This window comes from Gastrolobium bilobum, unplaced genomic scaffold (assembly GCF_033153095.1).
Source record: "Gastrolobium bilobum isolate Gb01-03AN ecotype WA unplaced genomic scaffold, APGP_CSIRO_Gbil_v1 utg33308, whole genome shotgun sequence".
NCBI lineage: Eukaryota > Viridiplantae > Streptophyta > Magnoliopsida > Fabales > Fabaceae > Gastrolobium > Gastrolobium bilobum.
In genome coordinates, this window is record NW_026896102.1 from 78,355 (window position 1) to 97,771 (window position 19,417).

At 35.0% G+C, this 19,417-nt stretch overlaps 1 protein-coding gene across 3 annotated transcripts; it reads left to right on the forward strand.

Moving 5' to 3' along the window:
- Positions 1-1,057: 1,057 nt before the first annotated feature.
- Positions 1,058-17,742, forward strand: LOC133297794 (uncharacterized). 3 transcript variants are annotated; one of them, XM_061496995.1, is made up of 17 exons: positions 1,058-1,481; positions 1,835-2,228; positions 2,322-2,407; positions 2,703-2,846; positions 3,168-3,187; positions 3,355-3,416; positions 3,537-3,731; positions 3,892-3,946; positions 5,584-5,829; positions 5,939-6,072; positions 6,529-6,718; positions 6,850-6,909; positions 6,996-7,232; positions 12,399-12,657; positions 12,727-12,932; positions 16,514-16,564; positions 17,115-17,742. In XM_061496995.1, the coding sequence occupies exons 2-17, from the start codon at positions 2,125-2,127 to the stop codon at positions 17,403-17,405; spliced, it is 2,340 nt and encodes a 779-aa protein (XP_061352979.1). In that variant the 5' UTR covers positions 1,058-1,481; positions 1,835-2,124; the 3' UTR covers positions 17,406-17,742. The 3 variants fall into 3 exon arrangements, with proteins under 3 accessions (XP_061352979.1, XP_061352978.1, XP_061352980.1); XM_061496994.1 differs by lacking the exon at positions 3,168-3,187 and having other exon boundaries at positions 2,703-2,857; XM_061496996.1 differs by lacking the exon at positions 3,168-3,187 and having other exon boundaries at positions 2,703-2,857; positions 12,727-12,936; positions 17,115-17,247.
- Positions 17,743-19,417: the final 1,675 nt, after the last annotated feature.

Here is a 19,417-nt window from a genome sequence, read left to right on the forward strand (position 1 = left end):
CATTTCTTGGAGCCCTCCTGATGTGAATTGGATTAAACTCAACTCGGATGGTGCGTCAAGAGGTAATCCTGGTTTGGCTGCTTGTGGTGGTATTTTTCGTTACTATGCTGGTAATTGGTTAGGTGAGTTCACCTATAATATTGGCTATTGTTCTGCTTTGATTGCTGAATACTGGGGGTATCTTAAAAGGTTTAGAAACAGCTTGGGAGAGGGGCTGGCGAAATGTGATTGTTGAAAGTGATTCTAGTAATGCTATTGCGGTGCTCACCAAATATGGTGAAGCTGCTCGTGAGTCCCATCTGGTGACTCGGATACGAGCGTGGTTATCTAGGGACTGGTCCGTCCGTCTGCAACATGTTTACAGGGAAGGGAATCAGTGTGCTGACTGGCTGGCGAACTTCTCTTTGGATCATGATTCAGCTAGTATTTTTAGTTATCTTCAAGGACCTCCCCCGGAGCTTTATAATTTAGTGTTGGCTGATATGGCCTCTGTGAGCTACCTTCGTAGCTTTGTAACTTGATTTTGTTTTGTTTTGTTTTTCTGTTTGGGCTGGATGCTTCGCATCCTTAGCCACAAAAAAAAAGAAAAGAAATTAGGATAAGATAAAGTAAAAGGTTTTTTTTTTAATTTAAATTTTAAATGAAAAACAATAATTTTTATTTAAAAAGACTATCCTTTAAAAGGATAATTATTTTTCAATAAATCAATTGGCATGAAATTATTCATCCTAATCATTAATATCGAATTCAATTTATAGGTTAAAATTTGTATTAAAAATTTGATATGAAAAATTTAATTACTTAATGGATGAATAGGTGAAAAAAATCTATATAACTTTTTTTTTTTCGAAGATTCCGAGTTTGGTTGTTTCGGATTGGTTTCTGAACATGGCTAATGTCTTTTCTCTAATTTATTTATCGTCGACGAGTAATCAATCATTCACATTCTCAAGCGTTTGCTAATATGTTTCCTCTTCATCTAATGTATTTATCCTCCACGAACAAGCATTCATATTTTCATGCGTTTACTCTTTCCGCCCCCTTAATTAGTCAGTAATCTTGATGATAATCAATAGTAATGTTGTTACAATATATACTATACAAGACATCAACCAATTAATAAAAAAGAACTTCAATTTGACTCCGCTTATTGGGAATCATCGTGTCAATCTCTCTTGAGTTTTATTCAAAGTGAAGGCCTTACGAAAATTAGAAAAAGGATTATGTTTTTGGATATATCCTCCCCCAAATTGCGTCAATTACGAACCCTAGAATTGAATTCCCTTCCTCTTTCAGATCTTCGATTTCTCTACTTATTCTTCTTTCGCATTTTCCATTTTCTCTATCTAACGAGCTCCATTATCAGATTCACGAGTCAATTAGATTTGGCTACCACATTTTTGTGGATTGTTGTGCCATTGTCGCAAATGATACGTGGTTAATTACATTATTCCGCATAGCTGCCATATTAGTTATTGAAGGTATTTGTTTCTCTTGCTCAATCGCTAATTTTTTTTCTTTTTCTTTTTCCAGCATAACTTTGATAATCTCCAATGCTATCGTAACCGTACTTGTTTCAGAATAAAATCTTTGTGAATTTGTTCCTAAGTTTCAGATTTTTTGAGATTATGTAGTCACTTTTCAGTTCAGAACTTTGAGGCTTCCCTGCCACGATCACCTTAATAATAATAATAAAAAATCGCATTTTTGTCTATTACGTTGATTATTACTTCACTAACTTAGAATGGGGGTCTCCTCCAATTGTTTATGAGAGCTAGCTGTGTCAGGTTGTTTTCTTTACAATCTCTGATTGTTCCATCATTCTTATTTGCAGGTTTAGTTTCCCTAGGAAGTTGATGATTGATGAAAGTCAATACATACTGCAATCTAGTGTTGGTTATGTTGGTAAAGCATTGCGGGGGTGTATCATGTACGAGATATGCCAGGGACTGAAGGGAGCATTTGAATTTGCTGCTTACTACTACTATTATTACTAATATTATCCAAAAGGGAGAGATGTTGTGATGGTTATTGTGGTATATGAATGCTGCTGCAGCAACTAGGAGAGGATGTTTTGTTGGTCTTAAACACTGAAGTTGGCCAGTAGAGAGTGTGCCTGATGTAATGCCACGTCCTGTTAAGGCCAAGCCAGTGGATATGTTGGAAACTGTACAGGAGATTTGTATCTATGTTCATAGGTTTCACAATCTTGACCTTTTTAAGCAGGGGTATGCATCCGTTTCTACTTTTTATTTTCTCCTTTCCAATTTTCTTTGAGAATTCCTAACTTGATAAACTGATTTATGTTTTATTTTATATAGATGGTATCAGATTAAGATTACTATGAGATGGGAGGACTGTGAAAATACATCTTTCGGAATTCCAGCTAGAGTTGTTCAATATGAAGGTAATTTATCTAAATTATGCTCTAATGTGTTTGTGTGAGACGAAACTTGGTTATATGTTATACTCGTTGAAATTGTTCAGTATGCCATAAATAGGTTGCATACGTAGTTTACCAAGTATGTTTCATAGGTATGCATGAGATTTTGGGTTTTTTGTTCCGCTACTCTTTGACACTATTTCCTGTAATTCTACATATATATTTTTTTACGGATACTCTATTTTCTTTAAATGAAAATTATAAGAGAAGCTTTTTCTTCTATGCAAAATTAACAAGTAGAATTTTTTTGGTTCTGCAGCTCCTGATCTGGATCCTAGCAGTATAAATGGTGTATGGAGGATTGATGATACAGACAACAGCTTCTCCACACCGACCTTTCGTATAAAATACGCTAGGCAGGATATTCATTTATATATGATGATCTCATTCAACTTATCGCATAGTGGATTTGTGGTAATGATCTTTCTGTCATTCGCTTCTCTTTCTAGGGTTATCAATGGGAAAGGAAATCTTGTGGGAATCAAATTTTATCTTGGGTGCCAAGTATCTGTTAGTGAGGTCCCATAGTTCACACCACACTGTCAACTTCCAAACAACCAACATACTTTTCTGGATTGTGAAATATTCAAATGTCATATTCAAGTCAACAAATACATCAAATCTACTTTTATTTTATTGTTTCCCAAATATATTGGTTGGGACTTGCTTGTCAGATTGAGGTTACGTATGCTTATTTTCACACGTATACTAAAACTTAATCAAGGGTTGGAAAAATACAAACTAGTTTGCTTCTGTGGCTAAAGCCTAAAGGGGATCTATAATAGCCAATATTATAGATTGCTTAACCTTATATAAGAAACTAAGTAGCATAACACATTATTCACAGCAACTTGTCCTTTAGTTCAATCTTCTTATCAAATTGAACTGTTTTATGTGGCTCTTAATTGCAGGATTTAACAACTGCTGTTATTTTAAAGTTTGAGCTTATGTATGCCCCCACATTTGAGAATGGGTGAGTCATAACAGTAGTGTATTCAGCGGTCTATTATAAGATCCAAGCACTGCTTGTTCCCTTTCTGGTTGATATTTCCTTGGTGAAATTGATATGCTAACTGAAGAATACCATCTACAGTGCTGACTTGCAAGGTTCTGTGGATGTTTCCCCTGCTGCTACTCATGAGTTTCGAATTCCTCCTAAAGCTCTTTTAGGATTGCATTCGTATTGTCCCGTTCATTTTGATGCTCTACATGCAGTGCTTGTTGACGTAAGTGTACATGTCAGTCTACTGACAGCGTCCTCTTACTCGTCTGCATCAAAGGTGCCCAGGTGTGTCAGATGTTCTAATTTTCTGTATGAATCTACTGGATTTTCATTTTAGCATTATTTGTTCCATTCATAAGTTTTACTTATAGATCAGCTTTCGTTGCAAATTTGTTCTTATGCATGTTTGATTACATAGAGCAACCGTTCACTTTATCCATTTCAGCAATTCTGCCAACACTGAAGTCATTGTTAATAAAAATTATGACACGTTGAATAAGGTATGTTCTAAACATTGTATGTCTCTATTTGGAAATCACCGTGAAATGCTGATCAAGTTTGCTTTGTGCTATTGCAGATATTTCTTTGTATTGTTTCATGTTTGTGGTCTTTACTTGCTTTATGTCTACCTAAGAAGCACGGATACAGATATGGGACATAGATATGACATGATATTGATACATGGACATCACAAATTTTAAAAATTATAGGACATGATACCGCTAAGATGTAACGTATAAAATGAATACAATATTAACATAAAAATATAAATTATACATCGATGTTTCATAAGTCAGCTTTAGTTTACAAAATATTATCATTATCTAATCATTGTGGTGTCCCACTCGTATTTGTACAGAAGTTTAAAAAATAATTGAAAGAAATAGGCAAGAAGAATCCCAAAGAATCCGAGAAGTATTTGATGCAATACATATCGGATACTGGTATGACAATCATTTTAAAGTATCGGTGCTACCTAGATGTTTACACTTGGCTTCAAGCATACTGGCACAGTACTTGGTGCTCATGCAAATGATTTTGTGCTTGTATGATGGCTTTTAATGCATCTAACTTTGCATAGTCAAAAAGGGGAAACTTCTTATGTGCATGTATTCACTTATGCACATGCACCTCTCTCTGTTTATGGTAGAAGCACATGCACATATTTTAGTGAATGTGGGCTGCATTTTTTGTTTTGTACTCATTTCTATCTTTGATTATCATCTGAGGTCTGAACCTGTTTACCCTGCAATGTTAGCATCTAAACAATAAATTCTTTTTAACATAATCTATTATTCTATTATGCTAAGTTTAATGGAACAAATAGATTTCATATAAACTAATTTTTATGCCTAAAATTAGGATTGGAGAAAAAGTTCAGCAGGACAAAAAAAAAGGATATGACAATGAATATGATGGAAAGATGAATAGGACAAAAAAAAAAGAATATGACAGACAAATGGAGACTAGCTCCTTACACCAGAAGCGAATTCAGGAATTCTTGGAAAAGAATAACTCGCAGAATTGAAAATTACTGAATAGTGAGACTTCTAGCCTTAGGAAGGGCCAACCCCACCACCCAATACCTCTGTCTACGCAATTCTTCTTCCATTCCCTCTCTACTTTAAACATTTTCTCTAACTGAATACCTTCCACACTACTCTCTCCCCTGCAGCTACATCTCTAGGCAATTACCAGAATACCTCCCATACAAATCCTTGTACCTCATCTCTCTTGCCCACGTTAGTCATTAACCCACTGCCTTTTCCTTTATTTATCCTCACAGACTTTCGGTAATATGAGGGTGTCTATTAAAGGAACTTCCTGTATGTTTTTATTAGAACACCTGAAGTGCTAGATAGCAGATACCATTATATGCATTTGCCTCTCTAAAACGTCGCTGGACAAACAGATTAATTGAGGCTTTCCGCCTTCAGACCCTAGTAAAAAGCTTTGGAACAGCTCTGAAATGGGGTGAAAATTATTTAAAAAATATTTAATAGGAAGCATGGTAACTTGAACCTTAGTAATCAAGGATGGTGCAGATTCTAATTCTTTTTAAAACTATATATTCCATTGCTTTAATTCTTTAGACTTTCTTCTTCAAGCATTAACAGAATGTTGTGTGACTAACCAGGGCTTTGGTGGAGTCGCTTCTCTAGATGTGAAAAATGTCATCCTTGTTAAAACATTATTAACTGCTCGTGGTATATTGCTTGAAGAACTACAAATAATTAGCGAAGCAGTTGCTGAAGCTATAGATATTTCAGAGTTTGTGTCAAAAATGAATAATATGAAGTTATTAAAGTCTCTACTGCAAGCAAATCCGTTTGCAATAGATGTTGAAGATTTAGGACAAGGCAAGCCACAAAATGGTTTTGAGGTCCTTGCTTTTATTTCATGCTGCAGAGTATTGTTTTTTTGTTTTGCCATTTATATTGTTTTTATGGTTTCTTTTTTCTTTATTAATTCTTTGTTCTATTCCTGTACAGGGAGGAAATGGTGCTCCAGATTTTCTGGATGTCGAAATGCTCCATTCCATCTCTCAGAATGAACTGTTGGACTGTTTTCATTTATTGGGAAATCAATTGTTCTATTTATGGAACATATTTTTAAAGTTCCACAGGTTTGCTTCTTATCTTGTATCATGAAATTGATTACAATTCGACCAAGATGTGTGGTTCTTTTTAACTTTTGTTTGAATCTGATTCCTGTTGTAGCTTTAGTTTTCTGTTTCTATCTTATTTTAACATTTTTTATACAAGTAATGCCTTCCAACTATCAAGAGAATATAACTTGGTTTGAAAAGCCCATTTGGTATATGTAACAGTTTGATGGGGTTGCTAAATGATATTATCAACCTTTCTTTCGCGTAATTGGGCATCTTTTATGGTTGGTTTTAGAATATATTTCCACATGAACGCTTATAACAGTTAATTCATATTAAGGATTGCACTTGCTGACATGCATATAACATGAGATTGTTCCAATATCTGCCTGAGAATTGTAAGTTGTGCCTGTATCATGATTCATGAAACTTTATGTTACCTTGTTTAATCAGTTGATATTTACTTCTTCCTAGGGGTAACAAAACAAAGATTCTAGAATTTTTACGTGATGCATGGGCTAATGATCGGAAAGCTGAGTGGTCAATATGGATGGTGTACTCTAAAGTAGAGATGCCTCATCATTATATAAATAGTGAGAGTGATGAGTCTTCTCATCGGGGTGTACACAGAAGAGTTTCCAGTTTGTGGAAGTTACCTGATGAGGTAAGTGCTTGTATGTTCCTTTACATTCTTAATATCTTGCAAGTTGCTTTGAGAAAAGGAAAATGGGGAAAATGAATAATTTTTTATCCAATAGACTTAAAAACGTGAATTTTGTCCCGTAAATCATACAGCCTCTTCAGACTGCGGCTACACGTGCCGAACTTCATAGAAGGAGCATTGCACAAATGCAGGTAAGCTATCACCTTGAATATGTGGACTAGTAACTCCTATTTTACAATTGCATGTGACCTATTAATGAATTATTGCTTTTTTTCAGATTAACAACCGTTCAATTCAAGACATGCATATATTCGGAGATCCTTTGCGTATACCAATTGTGATTGTTGAACATGTGATTAATGCACCAAGACGTAGTACCAGTGAAACTTCCTTGGCCAGACATATCGGATTTGTAGATTCACATGATCTCAGCCCTGATACTATAGGCAAGAAGTCTGCACCACAAAGTAATGCTCGTGTGTTGAAGATTGTTGTCTTTGTGCATGGGTTTCAGGCATGTCTTGTGGAATTTATTGCAAAACAATACCTTGCTTTTTATGTAGGACTTGAGTTTGTTAGGTTTATTCACTTATTTTAAAGAGTTTGTTGGCAAGTCATTTACCGTTAAGTATTTGTAGCACTGTCGAAATAGGCTGACCTAGCCCAACTCAATCAATCACAGGTTGACAAGGTAGGATTGGTCTGACTTTTAATCAATCTGGGAAGAAAAATTACTAACCTGTTTGTAAATGGTTGGTGATAAAAAAAGGCCCGTGGGTCAGTTTTTGACCTTGGGTTAAACAAAGTCAATAGTTGAAAATCCTAACCCATAAAAAAATTGAAGTTAAATAGACCTGTCCAATTGTCTGATTAGGTTGTCAAGTCTGTTACGGGTTAAAGTTGTGCTTCATGTCCAGATTTCAAATATGGGTGTAGGAATACTACTCAGGTGTCAGGCAAACAACTTTAGCACAAATGGAAAATTGTCTTTGTTGTTGATCTAACCAACCATTTGTCAACTTTTGTACAAGAAGGAGCGGTTGTTTGAGTAATGAATAGCATTACATGTGGGAATATTTAATAAGATCACTTTTATCCCAAACTATGGGGCATGATTCTTTGATACTGGTGTCAAACTAAAAAGCTTGACACCAAATCTTAACTGTTGATATCCGTGAATCTAGCGGTTATAATTTTATTGAGTCACATTTATTAATTAATTATTAATTCCCAATAAATTATAACCGTTAGATTGACGAAAATCAACCGTTAAGATTTGGTGTCTAACTTTTTTGTTTGACATCAGTGTCAAATGATTCTGTCCCCCCAAACTAATTGGGTTCAACACATAGGAATATTTAAGATATATTTATATTAACTTAAATATCCTTTTTATTTGTTTTTTATTTTTTATTTTAGTAATCTCAATCTTGTATTAATAAAACTATAACTTAATTAGTCATATAAAGAAAAGTATTAAGTTAACAAATCACGTGACATTACATATGCTAGAATATCTAGATGATATCGTATGATATTAAGATTATATCTTAATATAGTTTAGAGTATTCTAGAGGATCTCATAGGATTAGTTTTCTATTTCCTTATATTTTATGATTTGTTTCATTGTTTTAAGACTCCCTTATTTAGTACAAATAGGGATTAATACTTTGTCATTTGTAATCAATCAATTACTTCATATCATATTGTATCCCATTATAGTCTATATTCCTTTTTTTCCCTTTATACCTAAATCCCTATAATTCCAATATGGTATTAGAGCCTGCTCCCATCCTCTGTGACGTATCCGTCATTGCTTCTCTTTCCCTTATGTTATTACTTTATATTCATCTAGTTGTGGTTATTAACATGGTTAACAACCTTTGAGCATCTTGTTATGTTTGAGTTGGGAGGAAAGGGCTGCCCGTTTGGTGTTGTCATTATGTGAGAACCAAGGAGATATCAATAAGGTAGAGATGGAGCCACACTTTTTTAGTTGGCTTATCCTTGGAGGAAACAACTATCATCGAGGTAGAGCCACCTTAGATTGGTGTTTGTTAGAATGTATATGCATCGATTTTGTGTTATTAGTCCTACATCATGTAAATAGGGCTCAAGCTTAATTATTGATATAAATATAATCAATGTGTGGTCACAATATACACACAATTTCTCAATTTCAAGTTGGTACCAGAGCTTACGTTATGAGAAATCTTGCTTCCACAAAACCCTAATTCTATTGTGCACTGCGCAACAACTATCATCACCCCTTGCTGCGCTTCATACTGGCAACCTTCCTTCTCTACCACATGTCCTTCTAGCAACCTTTAATTGGCTGTCACCCGTCGTTAGTTACTTTTCTAGCAACTTTTTGTCGGGCTCTATCTGTCCACATCTGGACTTTTCCGGTCGTGGGTGCTCTTTGTTCATCATTTTCAGGTGACTTCTCAATCTTAAGGTGTTTTTGATGTTTTCTTGAAGTCTCAAACCCTTTCTACATTTGGTCTCTGTTTGTTGTTGGTCAAGGCCGTTTCGAATATTCCGACGAATCACCATTGTTTGGTCCCTTTTCGCAGATTTTTCTTTCTCCCCTCCGGTGTTTTTCAGCCACTTTTTGGTGTGTTTTGTAAGTCTTGTCTCTTTTTTTTTCCAGACTTTTGAAACTTTCTAGCATGTTTTCTCTCATCTTGAAAGTCGCAATGGGAGATTGCAATCTCTTCTTATGCGGTAGTAACTATGGTCGTGGTGGCAACAAACTTTTGATGCTCTTTCTGTCATAAATTGGGACATTTGGAGGCACGCTACAGGCCAAAATATGGCTAGCCTACCTTTGCTAATCTTACTCACAAGGAGCCAGCATCCTCTGCCCTTAGTGTGACTATTCCAAGTGCAGACTATGAAGCTCTTCTTCGACTTAACGTCTTTTCATGAACCGGTAATCCTATTGCTTGTATCTCTCAACTAGGGGTGTTAACGAGCCGAGCCGAGCCGAGCCGAGCTTTGGTCTTAACGGGCCGAGCCTGTGTTCAAATGTGTCAGACTAGCCTTAGCCTGTTACCTGTTACGAATATAATATCAGCTTGTGGCCTGGCTCATTTACAAAAAATAAAAGTCTTGTTTAGCCTGTTTAAAAAAAATAAGACAACAAAAATTTATCCAAACAAAATATACAATCAACAGCACTAGTAATTCCATAAATACTCATAAATTTAATGTATATCCAAATAACATAATATAAAACAAAATCATTTAAAAAGTCTGTTTAATTAATAAAATGGGATGAAATGAATTGAGAAGAGAGAGGGCTATCACAAGTAGTATAAAAAATAAAAAAATAAATAAAAAAATAATATATTAGGCAAGCCTGAGAGGCTCTAAGGCCGAGCTTTTGAATTAGAGCCTGAGGCCTTTTTATTAAACGAGCTTTTATACAAGTCCAAGCCTGGGTCCAACAATCAATTTTAGACATGTAAGCTCAGGCCTTCACGAGCCGAGCCAAAGGCCCCTGACTCGTTTAGCACCCTTACTCTCAACCATCTCTTGGACTGTGGATAATTGACTCCGGTGTTTCCAATCATCTTTGTGGTAATAAGGATCTTCTCACATCTCTTACCTAGTCAAACAATTTAACTCTAATTACCCTAGCTGATGGTTCCAAGATTGTTGTTTGTGGCATTGGACAAGCACAATCGTGTTCCTTTTTACCTTTAACCTAGTGCTTTATGCCCTGACTGTCCTGTAATTAGAAAGCGGAGATGGGGACTGGGACCCGAATATGTTTAGCAAAGAGTTAAGAGCCGCAGGGTTATTAGGAATAAAGGGGGGTGATGGGGAGTTAGTTAGGGCAGTTATTGATTGATTGAGAGAGGGAGTTGGGGGGAGTCTAGGTTGTCTCTCGAATACCTGGAATAGAAAGGATAGTGCATCTTTATTCTGTATTCTCTTTGTATCTTCATTTCCTTATCTTTGATCTTGTATCTCATTAATATTGACACACAGGTTTCTGTCAATAAACACTGTTTTCTATGTTATGATCCAGTTCTATGAGAGGGTTAGACAATATTTAAGATATATTTAGATTATCTTAGACTATCTTTCTTGATCTGTTTTCTTATTTTAATAGCCTTTAGTTTTATTGTTAGTGAGCTTGGGCTTGTACTAGTGATACTAGCACTAGACCTAATTAGTAATATAAAAAGGAGGATTAGGTTATTCTACGACATTACATCTTATCAATAATATATTTCAATTTATTATTGTTAGCCATCTCTCTATTTTCCTTTTACCTTAAACCTAAACCTATAATTCTTTAACAACTCTGAATGCACAAATATGAGGGATACGAGAGGCTCAACTTGCTCGATTTTTTATGAACTCAAACTTGAGCTTAAGTTTAACTTTGAAATGTGGATTTGAGCTATTCTACATAATAGCTAGCAAGCTCACAAGAGAACTTTCAAGCGTAAAATGAGATATATAACTGTTAGAGAAGTATAAAATCATTAATGTAGTCTCACCTAATAGCTTAAGCTTTTGGGTTGAATTGATTCTTTACATTGTATCAGAGTCTCGGTGTCATGGGTTCAATCCTCACTCATGGGTTCAATCCTCACTGCCCCCCACTTTCTCATATGAAATTTTTTAGCACACATAGGTGGGCCTGTGCATTATCCACCCTTCATGTCCAGTGGGCTCTGGTGTGAGAGAACGTGTTAAAGAAGTATAAATTCATTAATGTAGCCTCACCTAATAGCTTAAACTTTTGGGTTGAATTGGTTCTTTACAATAACGAAGATATTTCGTGAGATATTTTTTTTTTCCTGGTTACAAAATACAGTGATATGGTAAACTCTGTTCAACGTGATCAATTTATTAGATATATCTTTATATACAATATTAATTTTAAAAACTGAAATTAAATTATTTAAGACGATAGGTGACTCTTAACTCTCTCTTTTTTCCAGATAGTTGAATTAAAGTGTTTTCATTTAAAAAATGAATTAAATTAAACTCATGCCATGGTACCCTTAATTTATCTCTCAAACTTTTGCTGAAAATAAAAGAATGCAAGTTAATTGCCATTGCCACTGTCGTTTACATGCATGAAAAATGTAAAATAAGAAATATAATTTTTGGAGGGAGGATATTCTTACTACTAAAATTTTCTACTACTAACTTACTACCTATCTAATCACCATTGAATCAAAGAAAGAGAATGCTAAAAAAAAATTGAAAAAAGAGAAAATGTTGATCCAATGGTGATTAGATAGGTAGTGAGTTGGTAGTAGAAAATTTTGGTAGTAAGAATATCCCTCCTCTAATTTTTGAATGTGAAGTCTTCTAATTTTTTGGCCCAAGTATACTAAAGTCGGTGATCACTAATATGCTTGTGGTATGGTTGAGCTGACATAAACTGAGCCCAGATGGAGCAGCACTTTGCTGTTTGGAAATGCTTGATTTGTTTACTCTCGTGTTTTTTTTATTGAATGTCTTTTAAAAAAAAAATAATGATAAAAATGAAAACATAGGACGGGATATATCATGGACATCAGATGTTTTATTCTCATTTGAGCTACATCCAGATTGTAGAAAAATATTGATGAACTAAATCCATATTTTGTTCAGTATCTGGTTAAAAAGTTGATTGACTCCTTATTCTTCATCGTTTAAAATGTTTTAGGGGCATCATCTGGATCTACGACTTGTCCGGAATCAATGGCTTTTGATAGATCCCACGATAGAATTTCTTATGTCAGAGGTTAATGAAGATAAAACTTCTGAAGACTTCAGAGAAATGGGACATAGGCTAGCTCAGGAAGTTATTTCCTTTCTTAAAAGCAAAATGGACAAAGCATCAAGATATGGGAATTTGGGAGATATTAGGCTAAGTTTTGTTGGACATTCCATTGGTAACCTCATCATAAGAACAGCAATAGCAGGTAGGTCAGCTAGGAGCGGTGCTGTACATCAGTTTGAATTTTGTGCTAAACTTTGTCTTGTGTTTGCAGATAGCATGATGGAGCCATTTCTAAGACACCTACATACATATGTTTCAGTATCTGGTCCACACTTGGGATATCTTTATAGTTCAAACTCATTGTTTAATTCTGGATTGTGGTTTTTGAAGAAGCTAAAAGGCACACAGTGCATTCATCAGCTCACCTTCACAGATGATCCAGATTTCCAAAATACGTTCCTTTATAAACTGTGTAAGGTAGGTAAGGTGTCCTACAAAGGTTTGGATAAAATGACACAGGCATGAGCTCAAAGTCTTGTTTTCATGAATAACATTATGTATAAGCACTTATTATGCTTGATCTTGCATGCTAATTTTGGTGTCAAATTGGAGTTATTGAATATTATCTGCATTTCCAATGTTTTCATTGTATTTGAAAATGATAAGTAATGTTGATGTGGTTTTTAAAATCTGATATGTATGATTTGCATGTTGAATTGTTCTAAGCCAATGGTAACTTATTCAGATATGTATTTGTTGAATACCTGAGAGACATATACTGAAATTCGCGTGTTTCAACTACACAATGGAGGCTCTGTTATATAACTGAATGAAAATTAATTACACAGAAATATACATAATGTGGAACTTCGTCCCTGACACTAAACTATATTTACAATACTCCTGCTCAAGTTGGAGTATATAAATCATATGTACCAAGCTTGTTACATATGTAATCTATTTGAGGACCTCTGACTCAGTGAAACATCAGCCAGTTGATCATTTGAGTTAACAAAATGTGACGATATCTCCCAAGAGAATCTTTTCTCTGACGAAATGACAATCTATCTCAATGTACTTTGTCCTTTCATAAAACACTGCATTGGAAGCAATATGCAAAGCAACTTGATCATTGCAAATGAGAGTTATTGGTTCAGTGTCTCCAAACTTGAGCTCCTTGAGTAGTTGTTTTAGCCAGATGAGTTCACAAGTTACTGTGGCCATGGAATGATACTTTGCTTCAGCACTCGATCTGGCAACTATACTATGTTTCTTGCTTTTCCAATATACTAAATTATCTCCAACAAATACACAAAACCCAGAGGTGGATCTCCTGTTAATGAGGCTGCCCGATCAGCATCTGAGTACCCCATAACCAGGGTATAACCATTGTCTCCATAGAAGAGACATTTTCCTGGAGCTATCGTGATGTACTTGATAATATAAATCACTGCATTCCAATGATCTTCACAAGAAGAATTCAGGAACTGACTTACCACACTGACAACAAACGAGATGTTTGGTTGAGTGACTGTAGTTTATCTTTCCAACAAATCTTCTATACCTTTTTGGATCTAAGAATGGCTTCCCCTGATTTGGCATAAGCTTGACATTTGGATCCATAAGAGTGTCAACTGGCTTAGCATTTAATAAAGTTGTCTCGTCAAGAATGTCGATAGCATATTTCATTTGGGACAACACAATACCATCATTGGATTGGGTCATCTCTATCCCTAAGAAATACTTGACTCTTCCAAGGTCTTTTGTCTAAAAATATGGTAGAGATGTTTTACCTGAGTAATGTCAATATACACCACCAAATAAATAGATCCTGAAATAGAGTGGCGATAGAGTATTAAGTGATCGGTTTCACTCCAAGTCATGCCAAACTGTTGTACAACAATGCTAAATCTTCCAAACCAAGTCTATGGAGACTGCTTAAGACCATATTGGGACTTACAAAGACAACAAACTAGGCCAGACTCCCCTGAGCAATAAACCTAGGAGGTTGCTCCATATAATTTTTTTTCGCAAGATCACCATGGAGGAAAGCATTCTTGACATCCAGTTGATAAAAAAGTCAATGACAGATAATAGCCATAGTAAAAAAAAGGCGAACAGAGGTCATTTTTGTCACTGGGGAGAACATGTCTCCATTATTTAGGCCAAACACCTTAGTATATCCCTTAATTACCAACCGAGCCTTGAGACGGTCCACCTGACCATTAGAACCAACTTTGACAGTGTATATTCATCTGCAACCAAATAACATACTTCCCAAAGGAAAAGGGAACCAGATCCCAAGTACCACTCCTCTGAAGGGCACACATTTCATCAATCATAGCTTGTCTTCATCCTGAATGAGATAAAGCCTCATTACACTCATACCCGACACCAATAGTCCTCCCCGAACCTTGATCCTTTAAAACAACATAGTCTTTGGTAAAAGATACGAGACAATCATAGAACGAGTTAATCAACTAATGGATATAAGATTAAAGGGGGAAGCAAGGACATAAAATACATTATTAATAGAATGAGGGAAAGAGATGGACAGTTCCAACCCCACAAGACTGTACTTGGGAACAAAGTTATCAAATGCGGATTGCGGCATGTCGCGGCCAACCCCGAAAAATGCTATAGCGCTATAGCGGGTTGCGGTTGCGAAAATAGCGGAATAGATATATGACAGAAATAATGACAAAAAGAAAGATTTTTTAAAGACAAAGATAGCATAAGTGGCAGAGAGAGACGCAGATAGACTAAAAAACCCTTAAAAATTTTCTGTTACACATTTAAATTTAGGATAAAATTGACATTTTGCCTTATGACAGCAATATGGTCACAATTTGGCCTCGAATGCGATCGCAATGGCCGCTATTGCGTTTCGGTGTGACGTGGCGCGGTTTCTTGCCGCAAGGCACCACAACGCCCATACGGCGCTATTGCGAAGCAATTAACTACTATGCTTGGGAACCATTAGCCATAGTAAATTTAGGTAAGTAACCAGATGTAGAAAGAAAAGAGAATAAAGACTTATTACCAAGAGATGGAGTTGGAATTAAGCCAGTCAAATTATTACCCGTGTGCACAACAGAAGCAGTGGTGTTGGAAGCCATTGGTGTTAAGACAACCCCAGGAAGGGCAAAAGGACCAGATCTAGCTATTGGGTAAGCTGAAGAGACAGACATGTGCCGAAAAAATTGTCTGTAAACACGTAAAAGTCACTGGTAAACTCTGGAAAAGTCACTGGTCAACAATGGTTAACGCTAGTCAAAGGCTCTTGGTCGGCTATTGGAGAAGGACTAAGGCCGGAAACTGATGGACGTGGCAGTTTTCGGAAAAAAATTTACTCAGTGGACAATGGGCCCACCAAAAAGGCACGAATTAGGTTCCTCTTGTTAGGCCCTAGATACCATGTTAAATATCATAACCTGAGAAGCATATATTGGAATCTGTGTGTTTCAACTACACAACGGAAGCTTCATTATATAATTGAATGAAAAGCACTTACAAAAATATATACATGATGTGGGACTTCGTCCCTCACACTAAACTACTCCATACTACTCTATTTAGAACAATATTCTATAAAATGTAATCAATGGTATAAACTTAGGTTGGTTTTATTCCCATCTTTTCTGTTTCCATTTGAACGCACTGTTATTTTAGGGAAAAAATGAATAGAACCCCTCAAATTTTAATATGGTAAGGCCTGTGTCTTTGACAAATGTTTCAATGGTTACTTTGTGTTGGTGCATAATAGCTATTTTTGGTATTGAATTATTCAACTAAAAAATATAAGGGCAAGGATGGTAGTAAAGATGGATGGATAATAAAAAATGGATGGAAGCGGCTAATAAGATTTAACTCGAAGTTGTGGGGTGTTCATTTCTGAAATTGAAAATTGAGGTGTTGCTTTGCCAAAACCCAAAGTTGAAGAGGGTTCTATATACTTTTCCCTCCAAGGCATGAATCATCCATATATATTATATGGAATTATTTACTTTGATGAGCTTCTAATAGAGTTCTTTCCTTTGCTTTCTTTCTTTTTTCAGCAGAAGACCTTGGAACATTTTAGGAATATTATACTGCTATCTTCCCCTCAGGTATTACCTTCTCTTATGATTCGTAAAATCATTTTTTAGAATGTTATTTACTGTTACTCTTTTAGCAATTGGGTTGTTATACATAAGCATCATCATGAATTTAATATGGGTCTATATAAAATTGGAATCGTAACTATCGATCGTAAAACATATTAATTTGCATGTGAAGAAGGTCTTCTATTACATAATAATGTAAATTTATAGAGTCTTGTGCTCTTGGCGCATCTGAATCCAAACTGCCCAAACAAGCTTTTGAAGTTTTTCATTTTGTTAGCCTTACTTTATGCTGGCAGATAGATTTGATTGTCTTCAAAAGAACTATGATTTTGAAGCATGGGAGAAGTATTTTATCTTTCCTAATTAAATCCAGTGAAATGTTAAAATTGTGAGGTACAGTATGGTAACGCATTATTCTTAAGGAAGTGATGTTTCCTTCCCTTTTAACCTTTTTTCCTTGCTTTTCTGTGCTGCAATTTCTCTTTCCTTGTGACACGTTAGCTTTTACTTAGAATTTATTTGGTTTGCTGTTAACTGATAAAGCATTTTTCAGGATGGTTATGTACCTTACCATTCTGCTAGAATTGAATCATGCCAGGCTGCTTCACATGACACTTCAAAGAAGGGTAAACTGTTCCTAGAGATGCTGAATGATTGTTTGGACCAAATCCGTGCCAACCCCTCCCATCGTCGAGTTTTCATGCGCTGTGATGTCAACTTTGATGCCTCTGCCTATGGCAAGAATTTGGATTCATACATTGGGCGGGCTGCACATGTTGAATTTCTGGATTCTGACATTTTTGCGAGGTTCATAATGTGGTCTTTCCCTGATTTATTTCGATAGCAGCTGCTGTGATTTGCCTTCTCTGCATTCAGGTGTTTCAAAGCCTTCAGCCATAAGTTCTCACCCATGTATTAGGATTAGCTTCAGAGACTAAGATTGCTCAGATTTCAGTTGCTACACATTATTTGCCTTCTCTGCATTCAAATAATGGGTTGGCAGGTGCATATAGACGTCTGAGTTGTATATTTAGTTGCCTTCAAGATGTTGATTTGGAAAACAGTTGTATACATGACTTTAGGGAGGGCCAAGGAAATATAGTGATGTAATATTTTAGGTTAGGTAGATCACTACATATTTAATGTTAATGCTTTTACGCAATTAATATCAAAGCCTTTAAGCCAACTTGGGTTGGCTCACTTGATCACAGACTGCTTGACTAGGGTTTAAATCATTGAATCTTTGTAGGCAGGCGATCTCAAATTTTATTGTAAATTTTTACTGAAGTTTGATGATTTATCCTAATTCTGAAATGAGGAAAGCCTCTTTTACTTTAATGGGCATTTGGTTCAGGAAATTTTTTTGGAATAGTAGGGAAATGAAATAGATAGAGAAATGATTGGAAAGATAGATAAAGTGAAATAGGTAGAAAAATGTAAAAAAAAATTGTTTGGTGGGGAAAAACTTTACTGAGAAAATTAGGTAGCTTTATGAAATCAACAGTGCATTAAAAGCCAGATAATCGGTTTTTCGAAAAATCCCACCTTCAAATTGGGTTTCTAAACAGTGCGGATCTATGTTTCTCATAAATCCAGACAAATTGGATAGATGGGTTTTTGGTGAAAAACGTTGAAACAAACATGGTATTTTTAAAAGCCATACTTGAGAAAGATAGATATCTGCTGAAAAGCTCCCAACCAAACACTACCTAATTGGATTCTGACTTTTCTAGTTGTTGTATCATTTCTTTATCCAAAATTATTGAAGATGCCTTGGTAATGTTGAGAATTTATCTTTTGCTTTGGTAATCCGTGAATCAAATGTGTTGTTATGTGCAATGTTAACTCAAGTTTATACGTAGAAACGGAAAGGGATGTCAGAACTTATAAACGTAAAACGTAGAAACGACACGAAACGTAAAATTTTTATTTTTTAATATTTAAGGTCAAGATACAAAATTATATATATGTATGTAAAAAAAATCACATAATGAACATATGTGTTGAGCCACTTATCTATCTAAAAAGGAAAATTATTTTTTATAACCAAAGTAGTAAAATTATAAACAGTGATAACTAACAAGTAATGGATAACCAATCTGCTCTAACTGCTTTATACACTCTGCAGATTTTGGACCATCACTCATCAGGATATAATTTCACTTTTTTCGATGCACACAATAATCGAAAAACACAAAACGTTTCTCATAGCATAACTTATAATAGATTTGCAGTTTTACAAGACATAATTATAAAAGACATATATCCAAACAAAAAGATACCAAGATAATGTGCATATGATTTGAGAAAAATGAAAATATGGTTTTTTTAATTTCTTTTTTTTTAATTTTTTTTTGTTTTAAGTATAAACGGTCAAAACGGTAAAAACATAAGTTTTTATCGCTTTTACGTTTTTACGCGACGTTTTTACCAGTTTTTATCAAAGACCGTTTTTAGTTGCTTTTTAACACACACCACTCTATTAAAAACGTAAAAACATAAATTTTTATATTTTTACACTAATTTTTAACAACAATGATTATGTGCTTGTTAAGTCACTGTGCTTGTTAAGTCACTGAGTTAGACTACCAAAAAAAAAAAAGTCAGAGTTAAAAGTTCACCATTGAAGATTCTAAATCCTGAAACCCTGATAGCATACAGTAGTATTCTCACTTTGATAACGAATAAATCGTTTTTGAAAATGAACTGAAAAAAATATAAATATAAGAGTATAGACATTGGAGTTCTGATTTCAAATTATGATATGTAACTAAATAAAAAACTTGGTCTTTATAAAAATAATAAAAAAATTATATTTTAATATTTTGAATTTTTTTAAAATGTCAATAAATTTGA

Excerpts from the sequence above, each read along its gene's own strand:
- LOC133297794 (XM_061496995.1), top strand. The coding sequence starts at position 2,125 with ATGCCACGTCCTGTTAAGGCCAAGCCAGTGGATATGTTGGAAACTGTA. Across the intron at positions 2,229-2,321 it reads CTTGACCTTTTTAAGCAGGG|ATGGTATCAGATTAAGATTA; the intron begins GTATGCATCCGT and ends TATTTTATATAG. Across the intron at positions 7,233-12,398 it reads TCTTTGTGCATGGGTTTCAG|GGGCATCATCTGGATCTACG; the intron begins GCATGTCTTGTG and ends AAAATGTTTTAG.